The sequence below is a fragment of the Dromiciops gliroides genome, chromosome 3 (assembly GCF_019393635.1).
Source record: "Dromiciops gliroides isolate mDroGli1 chromosome 3, mDroGli1.pri, whole genome shotgun sequence".
Taxonomy (NCBI): domain Eukaryota; kingdom Metazoa; phylum Chordata; class Mammalia; order Microbiotheria; family Microbiotheriidae; genus Dromiciops; species Dromiciops gliroides.
The window spans coordinates 651,354,367-651,369,401 of record NC_057863.1 but is presented as its reverse complement, the minus strand read 5'-3'; the positions used below and the strand labels follow the sequence as shown (position 1 = coordinate 651,369,401).

The 15,035-nt window shown below is 42.8% G+C and overlaps 1 protein-coding gene across 1 annotated transcript in view; it reads left to right on the top strand.

Annotated features, from left to right (window-relative positions):
• Positions 1–15,035, top strand: part of LOC122748281 (sialic acid-binding Ig-like lectin 10) — a 31,183-nt gene that overhangs the window by 3,590 nt on the left and 12,558 nt on the right. Inside the window, 2 exon segments of the mRNA XM_043993945.1 lie at positions 42–326; positions 427–529. Of these exon segments, the coding sequence (XP_043849880.1) occupies positions 42–326; positions 427–529 (388 nt within the window).

The following is a 15,035-nucleotide window of genomic DNA, read 5'->3' as shown; positions in this document are numbered from 1 at the left end:
TGTCACACACTAAAAAGTGCGTCTCCTGTATCTTCCCACAGATGCCCCAGGTATGCTCAGCCTCTCTTGCTCCTGGGCTGAGGAAGGCTTGTCCTGTACCTGTTCTGTCCAAGCAGAGCCAGTCCCCTCCCTGCACTGGCAGGTGGGGGGGAAGCTTGTGGAGAGCAATAGGAGCAGTAACACCTTCCAGGTGATATCATCCAGGTCTGGGCCATGGACCAACAGCACCCTGAGTGTGAAGATGGACAGGGTCCCCAATGTTGACATCAGCTGTGAGGGGAAGAACCTACAAGGGACCCACACCCTTTTCTTCCAGCTAGTGCCAGGTGAGGGACTGAGGAGGGAGGCTCTTGGGGCAGAGGGCAATGAGGCAGAGGGCCCACCATGGCCACCCCCACATTCACCCCAAACTTCCCTTTTGTGCAGATAGGAGCACCCTGTCCCATGAATTCCAAAAAGGTATCATCACGGGGGTCCTCTGTGGAGCTGGTGTCTCAAGTCTGCTGGCCCTCTGCCTCCTCCTCCTCCTGTGAGTGCCAGGGCTGGGATGTGCAGGGGCTTGGGGGTGGGGGGGATTCAGGAAATTACAACCTGCTCTGAGGTCTCAGAAATCCTCAGATATTGATGAATCCCTGAGTTCAGGCACGGATTTCCTAGGACTGTGAGATGTAGGATTGGAAGGGACGTTCCTGTGCCCTTCCTTCTGCAGTTTAAAAATCCAAACAAGCTGAGATTCATGGAGTAGAAGTGACTTGCTCAAGGTCACACGTATGATTTGGCATGTTGTCAAGTCATCACTTCAAAGAATCCATGCCTCTGATTCCAGATCCAGTGGAGCTTCCATGATCAAAAGGGGGAGCCAGTGGCACAGCTATATCTATGCATGTATGTGCCTATATCTATCTGTCTAGATAGATACAGTGGTGGGACTGGAGACATGAAGATCTGAGTTCAAATCCTGCCTCAGACATTTAGAAGTTGTGTGGACGTGGGCAAGTCACTCAAACCATTTGCCTCAGTTTCCTCATCTGTAAAATTGGGATAATAATATCACCTAACATTCAGGGCACTATATAAATGTTAGTTATAATAATTAAATGAATCATATCTGTAAAGTGCTTGGTACAGTGCCCTAATTGACATATACGTGTTAGATATTAGTAGTATTATTTAATCAGGGTCTCATCTGTAAAGTGCTTAGCACAAAACCTTGCCTGTAATAAGTGCTATGTATATGTTAGTAGTTGTTGTTGTTGTTTTGGTGGGACAATGGGGGTTAAGTGATGTTGTTGTTGTTAACTGGGGTCCTATCTTGAAAGCTCCTGGCCCGGTGCCTGGAACAAAGTATGTACTTTATGAATTCTTGTTTCCTCCTTTTCTTCCTTGATGCTTTCAAGCCCCCAAGCTGAATGAGGGGCTCAATGTCTCAGATAGTTAAGTAGCAGAGCTGGATTTGACCCCACACCATCCACCGCCCTTTCCCCAAAGCAATGAGAGGAAGAGGAGGTGGTCCGGTGAATGGGCCTGATTATTCCTCAAAACATGTGTTCATATTGTGCTTGAAAGAAAGGACAAAGATTTCCTGGGAAAGAGGTTGAAACTTTCACTCTTTAAGTAACAAATTAGGACACTTGCCCTTCTCCATTGTGTGGCACCTCTGCTGTTTATAAATGTTTTTTCTTTTTCAATTGATGTGTATTTATTTTCTGCTTTCCCAAAGAGAACTCCCAAGTCCTCGTAAAAAAATATACCTAGGGGGCAGCTAGGTGGCGCAGTGGATAAAGCACCGGCCCTGGATTCAGGAGGACCTGAGTTCAAATCCAGCCTCAGACACTTGATGCTAGTTGTGTGATCCTGGGCAAGTCATTTAACTCCCATTGCCCTGCAAAAAAAAAAAAAAAAAGAAATATACCTAGTGCAGCAAAACCCCAATTAAAGCCCCAAACTGAAATTCTGACAGTTTCTTCGTCCCTTTGTCTCTTTCATTGCATCCTTTTCTCTCTAGAGATTGTTCCCCTCATTGGAAAAAGCAGCTACAAGATGAGAATCTGCCTTCTCTTTGTAGTGCATTCTCCTTTCCCCTATCTTTCCAAGCAGCGACCCTGTACCTTTTTCTGCTTCTCCCCTCTCCCTTGTCCTCACTGGTTTAAAATCACTTTCATAATCCTTAGCTTCTTTCTCCAAGTTTGGTTCCTTCTCAGCTTGAACATAATTGATCATACCTTCCCAGGGTATTGATATACTTGCATTCATTCATCCTCTTGTTGCCTCTCTTTTTTAAAAAGCTAAGTTGGTTGGTGAGGTCCTTTTGCATCATCATCAGTCTTTTTATTTTTTTTTTTTACTTTTTCAGTTTTTAATTAAAATTTTTGTTTTCAGTTCTGAATTCTTTCTCTCCCATTCACTGAGAAGGAAAGAAATATAATACTCATTCTATATATGAAGTCATGAAAAACATATTTCCATAAAAGTCATGTAGTCTAAAAAGATAAAGCAAAATTAAATGAATGAATGAATAAATAAATAAATTGAAAAAATACTTCAATTTTCCCTGAGAGTTCATCAGTTTTCTCTGGAGGTAGACAAATTTTTTATCATGACCTTTGAAATTTTTTGGATCATTGTCGTGATCAGAGTAGCTTATTCTTTCCTGGTTGATCATCCCTACAATAAATGCATGTTGTTCCTGTGTACAAGGTTGTCCTGGTTCTGCTCACTTTGATTACCATTAGTTCATATAAGTCTTCCCATCCTTTTCTGAACTCAGATACTATTTTATTTCTTATAGCACAATAATATAATCATATACCATAAGTTCTTCAGCCATTCTTTAATTGATGGGTATTCTCTCAACCCTGCCTGAGGCTGGATTTGAACTCATGAAGATGAGTCATCCTAACTGCAGGCTTGCCACTCTATCCACTGTCCTACCTAGCTGCCCTTTGCCCTAGTTGATGTTAAATCTCATGTGATCCTGACTGTGGTTCCATAGTATTTGAACTATTTCTTTCTAGCTGCTTACAATATTTTTCATTGATCTCAGAGCTCAGGAAGTTGGGTTTAACATCACTGGAAGTTTTCACTTTGGGGTGTCTTTCAGAAGGTGATCAGTGCTTTTCATTTCTGAAGGATGGAGACAACAGGGAAATGTTTCTTTTTATTTTGTTTTGTTTTTGTTTTGGGGCGAGGCAATTGGGGTTAAGTGACTTGCCCAAGGTCACACAGCTAGTAAGTGTTATGTGTCTGAGGCCAGATTTGAACTCAGGTCCTCCTGAATCCAGGGCCAGTGCCCTATCCACAGCGCCACCTAGCTGCCCCGGAAATGTTTCTTCATAGTGGGGCAGAAGTTTGTAGATAGGCATAGATTTAAGACAACAGAGAGTGGGTGACATAGTGAGAGCATCTGATGTAGGAAGACACGGGGTGAAGGGTGCAGGTAAAGGTTTAACCTTGATAAAAATGAGAGCCTCATATTCATCCATGATCAGAGTAAAGGAGGAGGTGAGGAAGATATCTTGTGATATGTCTCAGAAATGTGAGGAGAGGGCAAGGGGAGAAGAAGGAGTTCTTAGCAAATGCCCTCGATCTTTTTGGTGAAGTCTGAGGCACAGTCCTCAGCTGAGAAAGTAAGGGGGTGCAGCTAGGGGGTGCAGTGAATAAAGCACCAGCCCTGGATTCAGGAGGACCGGAGTTCAAATCTGACCTCAGACATTTAACACTTACTAGCTGTGTGACTCTGGGCAAGTCACTTAACCCCAATTGCCTCACTTAAAAAGAAGTAAGGGGTAAGGTGCCAGGAGAGGCTTGAAGAAAGATGAGAAGGTTTAGAATTACTGCTGTGGTTCAAGGGATAGATAATTGATTAAGCAGGAAGAAAAGGATTGCCTTCCTCCAGTGAAGATGCATTTGGGAAGCACTGTAGAAAATGCCTTTAAATATAGAACTATGTGTGCCCTTTGATCCAGCAATACCACTGCTAGGTTTATATCCCACAAACATCCTCCAGAAGCGAAAGAGGCCTATTTGTACAAAGATATATATAGCAGCTCTTTTGTGGTGGTTAAGAATTGGAAATCAAAGGAATGTCCATCAATTGGGGAATGGCTAAACCAACTGTCACATATGACCATGATAGAATATTATTGTGCTATAAGAAATGACAAGCAGGATGACTTCAGAAAAGCCTGGAAAGACATGTATAAGATGATATATTGTGAAGTGAGCAGAACTAAAAGAACATCGTGCACAGAGACAGCAATATTGTTTGATGAAAAACTATGAATGACTTGACTATTCTCAGCAATGCAAAGATTCGGGACAATCCCAAAGGACTATTGATGAAATATATTATTCACCTCCAAAGAAAGAACTGATAGTGATGGAACACAGACTGAAGCAGGCTATTTTTCACTTTCTTTCCTTTTTTTCTTTTAATCAAGCTTGCTTGTAAAAAATGACAAATATGGTAATGTTTTACATAATCATACATGTATAACCCATATATAATTGTGTGCTGCCTCAGGGAGGGAGGATGAGATGGAGAGAAAGAAGAACAAAAATTGGAACCCCAAACTACAAATTAAAAAGTTTATTATTGGGGCAGCTAGGTGGCACAGTAGATAGAGCACCAGCCCTGGAATCAGGAGTACCTGAGTTCAAATCCGGCCTCAGACACTTAACACTTACTAGCTGTGTGAGTCTGGGCAAGTCACTTAACCCCAATTGCCTCACTAAAAAAAAAAAGTTTATTATTAAAAAATTTTTAAAATATAAAAAAATTTTAAAACAGAAAATGCCTTTATGTCCTGATAATAGGAAACATTATTGTATCACAAGATTTAGAACCAGAAGAGCCCTTAGAGAAAGTTTTATCTCAGCTTTTCATTTCACAGAAGAGGAAACAGAGGCCTAGAGTGAGGAGGTGATTGTCCCAAGACCCCAGAGGGAAATAGTGACAAGTCTAAGTCTCTTGATCCTCAGTCCCATGGTCTTTCCTATACACTCCTGAGGTTCATGGGTTCATGGACTTTAGACCTTAGAGGGCATTGAACAATAGAATTTCACAGGAACTTCAGAGCCCTCAGAGTCTGATTGCCTCATTTTCCTAATGAGAAAAGAGGGGGCTATGGAGGAAATGACACGTCTAGGGTCAGGCAGAGAGTAAGTGACAGAATCCAAGTCTAAGGTTGTTTTCACTGCACCAACTCTGCTTTCTACCTCCTCAGAGTAAAGATGATCAGGAAGAAGTCAGTGGCAGCAGCAGCAGAATCCAGGGGAGGAACAGAGGTAGAGTATGCCAAGCCCCAGCCCCAACTGTTCACCAAATTTTCTTAGTCCCCAGCCCCCTCTCTGACCCAAGACCATATCGCCAACCTTCTACTCCTTCTTTCAGGGTGCTGGGGACATGCTTTCCCTAAACTCCCCTTTGCCCTTATTCCAGGATCCCAAGAGGCCGTCCCAGGAGGGGCAGTCCCTGCATCCCATTTCACCAGCTGCAGATGCAGCCTCAACCCCAGCAGCTCCAGAGGTTGCACCAGATGAGTTACATTATGCCTGCCTCAACTTCCAAGGAGTGAAAGCAAGAGAAGACCATGGATCCACTGAATCCTTCAATGAGTACTCGGAGATTAAGTTCCACTGAGCAGCTGGTGAGGGCTCAGCCTTGGGTCTACATTGGATGGTTTGCTAGTCAGTTTCTCTCTTCTATTATCATTCATTCCACAAACATTTATTAGACACCGTCTCCATACCTATTTGGATAAGATACAGCCCCAGACTCATGGGGGAGTAAAGTGTAGTCAAGGGATAAAAGACAAGCCCAAACCGACACTTCTCTTCCCATGTTGGGATCCCCTGAGAGTCATCTACTGCCTCAGGCTCCAGGGGTAATGTTTATGGGCCACTGTCTATCCAATACTGTAGCTCCTGAGCCTCCATCAGTGTGATTCCCAATAACGTTCCAATGGCATAACAAGAACAATCCATCCAAGCATCCCTCATATAAATCTGACACCCACTTTCCCACCAATTCACACCACGTAAATCTGTATGAGAGGACAAAATGAGCACAAACTTTTAAATCATAATAAGGCACCTGCTTGGGGAACACATGTGGCCAAGGCAACTTACCACTCTGGGACTGCAGGGCCTCAGTGATTTTGTCTTTCCCGACAAGTCCTCGTAAAGTTCACTGATGAGTGTGGTGTCTGTGCTAGACTGGTGGCCCTGTGCTAGGCTAGTCCAATCCACTGCTAGGCTGGGACACCCTACCATTAAACTGGGTTAGCCCTTCACAGGGAAGAGCATCTCACCTGGATGGATCAGTCCATTGGACGCACTTTGCTGAGCTTCTTTGTTATTCCTTTGCTAAGCTGGGTTGGCTCCATGATTAGAGCTATACCCTCTAGACTTTCTCATTCCATTCTGTGTTGGGGGAGACACAGGATTTGGATCAACCAAATCTCCCCCCCCCCCCACTATATGCAGCTTCTACTCTATCAAAGAATTAAGACATAAACTCAATGAATGCTAATATGCCATGAGGTATAACAGCATCAGAGAAAAAAAAGCAAAATACTGACTAAGTCCCAGTAGTAACTTCATTTATCAAACATTTTAACTTAATATATCCTACATACCTATTATCATGCCCCTTTGCCTAGGCCTTGGATATTTTCAACCTCCCTTCACTCATGAAGTAACTAAGGTTCAGAAAGAAATAGAGCATCACAGATATAGACACATAATGGACCTTTGAGGAGACTGAGGCCAAACCCCTCATTTTATGAATAAGGAAATTGAAGCCAAGAGACAATAAGTGACTTGCTTAAGGTATATACATATAGAGTGTATATCCAAAGACATTTCAAACCCAGTTCTTCCTGACTCTGAGTCCAGAACTTTATCCTCTGTATAGCAATGCACAAAATAATATAACCAGGGAGGGATAAGGCTAGAATTTGAACTCCCACTTACTAGTGTCTTTCTTTCTTTCCTACTTGCATGAGATGGACAATTATAAGAAAATTCCTTCCATCAATCTTTGGATCTGATGAGGTTTTTAGCCAGCATAACCTACTTCCTTCACTAAAGGTTTCTAAGCAATGTGTAGTCAGGGTGCAGCTTCCCACTATGCAGGGTTGGGCTCAAATAATGCAATAAAGTTTTCTCACAATTCTTATAACTGAATAAAATTTTCTTACAATAAAAAATTAGATTTGTAAGGGCCAAATGTAATATGGGGGAATTAATTGGGCAGCTCGCTGTAATATTGGGGTAAGAAAGGAGATAAACAGCCTCTTTCAGAAATAACAAAACGGGGTTTATTGATGGGAACAAATTTAAAACACAAGTAAGGTTAATAAAAATAGGGACAAAGAAAAAAGGAATAGGAGAAGGAAAATTATACAACCTGCAATCACACCACCACCCCGGCTCAGCAATTCCCAAAGAGCACTTAGCTGTGTCCCATCTCTCTCCCTCTCTCATGCCAGAATGAATCTCTTTTCCCTTCACCTTCCCAGAAAACCCCCTCCCAATCCAGAAACCTGGCCATACAAACTCAGCCCCGAGCTAATTGGCTGGCAGCCCTGATTGACAGAATTAACAGGCGGCTGTAGAACCATCAGCCTTCCCAACTTCCAGATGCTGAAGGTCACCTGACTGCCCGCACTAGGTTTCTAGTCATGGTAATTTGGCCAGGCCCATGTAGGCATCAGTGTGTGGTGATGACGCGAGCTGCAGCATCATAGCAATGGCCACAGCCAGTGGGTGGAGCACTGTGCCAGCAGGAAGGCGGTGGCACCTGAGGCCGGCCAGGGCACTTACTGGAGCTTCTAATTTTAGCCAAAGATGGGGTCATAGAAACCTCAAATCACAATTTATTCTTTTTTTTTTTAGTAAGGCAATTAGGGTTAAGTGACTTGCCCAGGGTCACACAGCTAGTAAGTATTAAGTGTCTGAGGCCGGATTTGAACTCAGGTCCTCCTGACTCCAAGGCCAGTGCTCTATCCACTGCGCCACCTAGCTGCCCCCAAAATTTATTCTTTACAGATTAGACCCATAATCAAAAAGAAAGGGAACTGAGTTAATCTAGAACTGAGTCACTAGATGGAGTCAATGTGTTTCTTTCAATTCCTACAACTCTCACATTTAGAGAAAAACATACAGAGAGATAGTTATAGAGATAGACAATAGATAATATAGATAGACAGGAACAGATAGATATAAACGGATAGAAATAGAGACAGACAGACATAGATATAGTCAGACAGATATCTCTTCATATGATACATTCATATATGTGATGTAATGATTGGAATGACGCCACCTACTGGAGACTTGCTGTGGAGAGCTCCACCATGAGGAAAATGCCTCAGAGGCATTGTGGCTTTTCCTTGGTGTCAGGAAATGACGCTTGCTCATGGGTGCTGTCTATCAAGGCTACCAGCCAATCAACTGGAGGAGCCTCCTATGGTCTGGGAGGAGACAGGAAGGAGGAAAGGGAGCCTGCGCAGAGAGCGCTGGCCTTTTTTTGGTTTCCGAACTTGATGGTGGTGGCGGCAGAGGACTTCACAGGAAATTTGAGGAAAGATAGGAATGCCAGGCTGTTAGAATTCTGTTCTCAATCTTTTTCTTTCTATTTTCCAATAAACCCTTAAAAACCTAAACTCGTTTTATCAGTGATTTTTAGTCAGTTTCCCCCAAACTGGGGGAACACATTAGAATCCACATTTAGAATCTTAAATTACACAGTTTGGCTGACCACGAAGAGGAAAACCGAACGTTCATCTTCTGATCTTCTGATTGGGTAAGATTTCCCCTCCCTTGTCCCCTTAAATTGAAAAGAACTACCAAGTATAGGCTATTTTAAATTTCAAATGGATCTTTTAAACATCCTAAGTACCCCTTTTCTAGCTTTACCTTCACTAATCAAAGATGTTGGCCAGCTTGAATTTGAATATATTTTTATTACTCTTTGTGGTTTTGTGGGGCTTTGTGGTGTGGTATGGAGAATTTGGCATGCCCTAGATAATGTTAGAATAAAGATGATTCCCTGGGATTCCCCATTAGGAAAGCTACTTATGGATTGGAATGAGGGAAAACTTAGACTAAATACAACCATGACCAGAGGAGAGCTTATCAGACTGTGTTTTATGTGGCATGAGGAATTACAGGAAGAATGGCCCAAATATGGGTCATTTGATCCCCAAACATTGAGGCATTTGCAAAGAACCCTAAGTAGATGTCCACCTGAACATTTACATTATTGGAAAATCTGGGCCAGAGCAAGTGAAAATTATCATACTAAAAATATAAAACGAGGAAAATCCAGGCCCCAGTTTACATCTGAGTCTGCCTCCCAAACTGAAACAATAGACTGGCAGAAAGACATGGCCTGCCAAACCGAAACGCCCAATAGTACAACTAAATCCAAGGCCATTCAGACTGAAATTCCAAATGACCCAACTCTTATTCCCTCGCCCTCTACTTCCTCCATGCCAAAGAAAGAAAGAAAGAAAGAAAGAAAGGAAGGAAGGAAGGAAGGAAGGAAGGAAGGAAGGAAGGAAGGAAGGAAGGAAGGAAGGAAGGAAGGAAGGAAGGAAGGAAGGAAGAAAGAAAGAAAGAAAGAAAGAAAGAAAGAAAGAAAGAAAGAAAGAAAGAAAGAAAGAAAGAAAGAAAGAAAGAAAGAAAGAAAGAAAGAAAGAAAGAAATGATTCCCCTGTAGAGGAGACAGAGAAAGTAAAAATTTTTCCCCTTCAAGAGATCCTCGCCCATGGTCAAAAAGGTACTATACGTAAGCTCAGACAATACACACCTTTTACACCCAAGGATTTGGCTTTATGGGGACAAAGCACTCCTAAATTTGATGAAGATCCCACAGCAGTTATCAGGCAGTTTAGAGCAATTTTTAGAGCATATCAGCCCACTTGGAATGATGTTACTGACCTTATGGAAATAATATTGTCCCCAGGAGAAAGAGCAGATATAGTAGCTGCAGCAAACAGCCTGGAAGCCACGGGAAAGGTTGATATTGGGTGGCCTATTCAAGACCCTGACTGGGACCCCAATAACCCTGAGCATTTTGATATGTTGAAAGATGCAAGGGAAACATTGCTGAAGGCAATGGAATCCTGTATTAGAAAGACTGATAACTGGCAAAAATTTATAGATATAGTTCAGGGACCTGATGAGAGACCTAATAGATTTTATGACAGGCTGTGTAAGTATGCCAGGCAATATGCTAGACTAGACCCATTAGACAGTAGAGACGCCCATATTATCTGCTCTCATTTTGTAAACCAGTCATTACCAGAAATTCGGAAATATTTTAAAAAGCAATGTCCTGGGTGGAATAGTTTGAGTCCTGACAGACTTAAAGAAATAGCAACATATATTTACGAAGGAAATGAGAGAGAAGAAAGGAACAGACAGGACATTTTAGCTCCAGTACAGGAAACAACAGGGCAGAGAAACTGGAAAATTGAAAATCGTTATCAACCCCCTAAATTTTGTGAGTACTGCAAAAAACAAGGACACTTCTTGAGGGAATGTAGAACTAGAAAACAAGACCTTAAGAGGACAATGACCGAGAGCCTTGAGGAATTCTTTGGGGGAAATCGAAATAATTTTGGAAACTTTTATCAGAAAGGAAACAACTGGAGTAATTATAACCCTTATTACAGGCAGAATCAAAATGGATATTAATCTTTTCAGGGGGATACAAAGAGACAGTATCAGAATAACCGTAGACCCTATCAGGGAGGAACAGAAGGACAGAACCAGAATCAGGGTAACCATGGACTCCCTCAAAGGGGGGCACAGGATTGACAAGAGGAAGGGGAGGAATGGAACAAAGATAATGAAAGCAACATATTCCCAGATCTGGATTTTTTGAATGCACTTGTGCCAGTTCATTCACCTCCCCAGAGTAATGAACCTCATGTGACCCTCAAAGTAGGGGACACGTATTATGACTGTTTACTAGACACAGGAGCTTCTAAATCAGTATTAATAAGCAAACCAGATGCTGGGTGTAGACCTGTAGGATTTTTGAATGTAGTAGGAGTCTCAGGAAAGAGTCAGAGAATGGCAAAATTGAATCCTCGCATGATATCTATGGGGCCCTTAACAGTAGAACATTCATTTTTACTCATGCCTGATGCCCCTGTAAATTTATTAGGTCATGATCTCCTTTGTAAGCTTAGAGCAACCATATCTTGTGCTCCAGATGGGGCTGTCTCCCTACAATTGCCAGAGGATACTGTTCATTTATTACCAATTTTACTTACAGAAGCTCAAGGAACAGCAGGGGAGGTATCCAAAATCCCCTCTGACATTCCTGAGTCTTTATGGGCCTCATCCCCTAATGAGGTGGGGCTCCTTAAGTCTGCCATGCCTGTTACCTTTAAAGTTAAGGGGGGACCACCCCCTTCCATTCCACAGTATCCATTGTCTAGGGAAGCAATAGAAGGGATCACCCCTATAATTGAGGCTTTGAAAAGCCAGGGTATTATTATTCCATGTCATCACTCTCCATGCAATACTCCCATTTTGCCAGTTAAAAAACCCAAGCCTGGGCCAGATGGTAAACCTGTTTATCGTTTTGTGCAAGATCTTAGAGCGATTAATAATTATGTTATTCCTAGACATTCTATAGTTCCAAACCCGGCTACGATAATTTCTTCCATTCCCTATGAATCTACATGTTTCACAGTGGTAGACCTCTGCTCTGCCTTTTTCTCCATACCAGTACATGAGGACTCCCAATATTTATTTGCTTTTACCTGGAAAAATAGACAGTGGACCTGGACTAGACTCCCACAGGGATTTGTAGACAGTCCTACATTATTTTCCCAAATTTTACAGCAGGATCTGGCCTCCATTACCTTTAAAGGCTCCACACTAGTATAATATGTTGATGACTTACTTTTAGCCTCTCCTAATGCTGAAATTTGTCAGGAAGATAGCCGTCACTTACTGCTGGAGCTGCACAAGAGAGGACACAAGGTTTCCAAGACAAAGGTACAATGGTGTTTGCCCCAGGTAGAATATTTAGGATTTATTTTGGCTGCTGGAACTCGCTCTGTCTCTTCTAAGAGAGTCCAGGCCATTCAACAACTTTCTGCCCCCTCTACTAAGAAGCAATTAAGAGCCATTCTGGGAGCAGCTGGGTACTGTAGATAATGGATACCCTCTCTTGGTGAAATTACTAAACCTCTCATAGCTCTAACAAAAAGTTCTGTCCCAGACATTTTACAGTTGGATCCCCAGCATCTCTCAGCCATAAAAGAATTAAAACGGGCCTTGTTATCAGCACCTGCCCTAGGACTACCAGATTATAGTAAGCCTTTCACTCTCTTTGTGCATGAACAAAGTGGGGTGGCTTCTGGAGTCCTGACTCAGTCACTGGGGCCTAACCAACGCCCTATAGCCTACTATTCAATTCAGCTGGACCCTGTAGCGGCTGGAGCGCCACCTTGCCTTAGAGCAGTGGCGGCCACAGCGCTTTTGGTAGAAAAAGCCTCTGATTTGGTCCTAGGTAACCCTCTAACTGTGCAATGCCCTCACGAAGGGGAGGCTCTCTTACTACGTCACAGGACACAAGCCTTTTCAGATCAAAGGCTGGCTAAGTATGAAATAACCCTGTTAGGTAATGAGAATATCACTTTAAAACGCTGCACAGTTCTTAATCCAGCAACACTACTCCCTAATTTACCATTCTCGGGGGAACCGTTGCATGACTGTGCACTGTAATGATTGGAATGACACCACCTACTGGAGACTTGCTGTGGGAGAGCTCCACCATGAGGAAAATGCCTCAGAGGCATTGTGGCTTTTCCTTGGTGTCAGGAAATGACGTTTGCTCATGGGTGCTGTCTATCAAGGCTACCAGCCAATCAACTGGAGGAGCCTCCTATGGTCTGGGAGGAGACAGGAAGGAGGAAAGGGAGCCTGCGCAGAGAGCGCTGGCCTTTTTTTTGGCTTCCGGACTTGATGGTGGTGGCGGCAGAGGACTTCACAGGAAATTTGAGGAAAGATAGGAATGCCAGGCTGTTAGAATTCTGTTCTCAATCTTTTTCTTTCTATTTTCCAATAAACCCTTAAAAACCTAAACTCGTTTTATCAGTGATTTTTAGTCAGTTTCCCCCAAACTGGGGGAACACATTAGAATCCACATTTAGAATCTTAAATTACACAGTTATATATACAAATACATGTATAAATGCATACAGATTTTTTCCTCAGTTTGTGTCTAGTTATGAACCTGCTATGATAGCAATTGAATACAAAAATAATTTCATGCAAACTTAATTAAAATATAAATTGGAAAAAAAATATATAAATTGGAGGGGCAGCTAGGTGGTGCAGTAGATAGAGCACCAGCCCTGGATTCAGGAGGACCTGAGTTCAAATCAGGCCTCAGAAACTTGACACTTACTATCTGTGTGACCCTGGGCAAGTCACTTAACCCCAATTGCCTCACCAAATATATATATGTTAGAGTGAGAAGAGTGGGGTTTTACTCCTGTATCTGACACCAACTCTGAGTGACCTAATACAAGTAATCTTTCCCCTGTCCCTCAGTTTCCTCCATTGCTAGAACAGAAAGCTGGGGGTGGGAACTGCGGAATATTGCAGCAGTAATCCAGTGAGGGCACATGAGTCTCACTAAATAAAGAGAGAACTCAACTTCCAAGGCAACTATCAGCTCTGCAAGGGGGATCCCCTTTTCAATTCCATTTAATAAACATACTGTAAAGCAGGGCTTTTAAAGTGGGAGTTTCTGGATAGATTTCAGGGGTTTATGAGCTCAGAGAAAAAGTTATATCTATATTATTACTAACTTCTCACCTAAAATGAGCATTTCCATCAATTATTTAAAACCATGGATCTGAGGAGCCCATAGGTTTGCCAAAGGGATCTGAGACATGGAACAGGTAGGGAGCCCTGCTCCATGACTAAAATCCCCCTTCAGTATCTCATCATGGTGCAGAGGACAATGCAGACTTTGCAAGGTTCTACCTGCAGAAGCCAGACTCAGGAGGGCCTATGGAACCAACAAGATTTTTTGTCCCTCACACCTGGAATGCTCCCCCTCCTCATCTCTCCCTCCTTGGATTCATTGGCCTCCTTCAAGACTCAATTCAAATCCCACCTTTTGCAGGAGGCTTTTCAGTGGTGTTCCTTCCACCCCCACCCTGCCCCTAGGTGCCTTTCCTTGAGATTTCCTTTCATTTTCCCCATATATATCCTGGAAGTGCCATATTGTCTCCCCCATTAACTTGTGAACTCTTTGAGGGGAGAGATTGTATTTTTCCCAATCTTTATATACCCAGTGTTTAACCCAGTACCTGGCACACAGTAGGCACTTCATTAATGCTTGTTGATTGATTAACTGATTGAAATACACATCTGGGACATTTCCAACTGAATGTCCTGTAGGTGTCTCTTACTCAACATGTCCAAAACTGAACTCATTATCTTTGCCACCCCTCAAACCATTGCCCCACTTCCAAACTTTCTCATTTCTGTCAAGGACACCAGTATTCTCCCAGGGTCCCAAGTTTACCTTAACTTCTCTCCTTTCACTCATATCCAGTCACTTGCCAGGTCTTGTCCTTTAGACCTTCATAATATGTTTCATGTCTGTCCCCCTATCCCTATAGCCTCACCCACCGCTCTCTGGACTCTCTCACCTATCTTCAGGGTAGCACAATACCCTGCTAAGTGATCTGCCTGCCATCCTTTTCTCCCTTCTGACTTTCTCCTTTCCTCCCATTCCTGGCACTGCTGCCAATGTGATTGTCCTAAACTCCAAGTCTGGCCATGTCACTCTCCTACTTAGTCAATTCCAGTGGCTCACTATTACCTCTGAGATCAAATGTGATTGCCTTTATTTGGCATTTCACAACTGGCCCCCAACCTACCCTTCCAGCCATATCATTCTCCTTCCTATGGTTTAAATGGCTTTCTTACTGTTCCACATACACAATGCTTCATTTCTCACCTCTGTGTCTTTGGCCCAGCTGTCC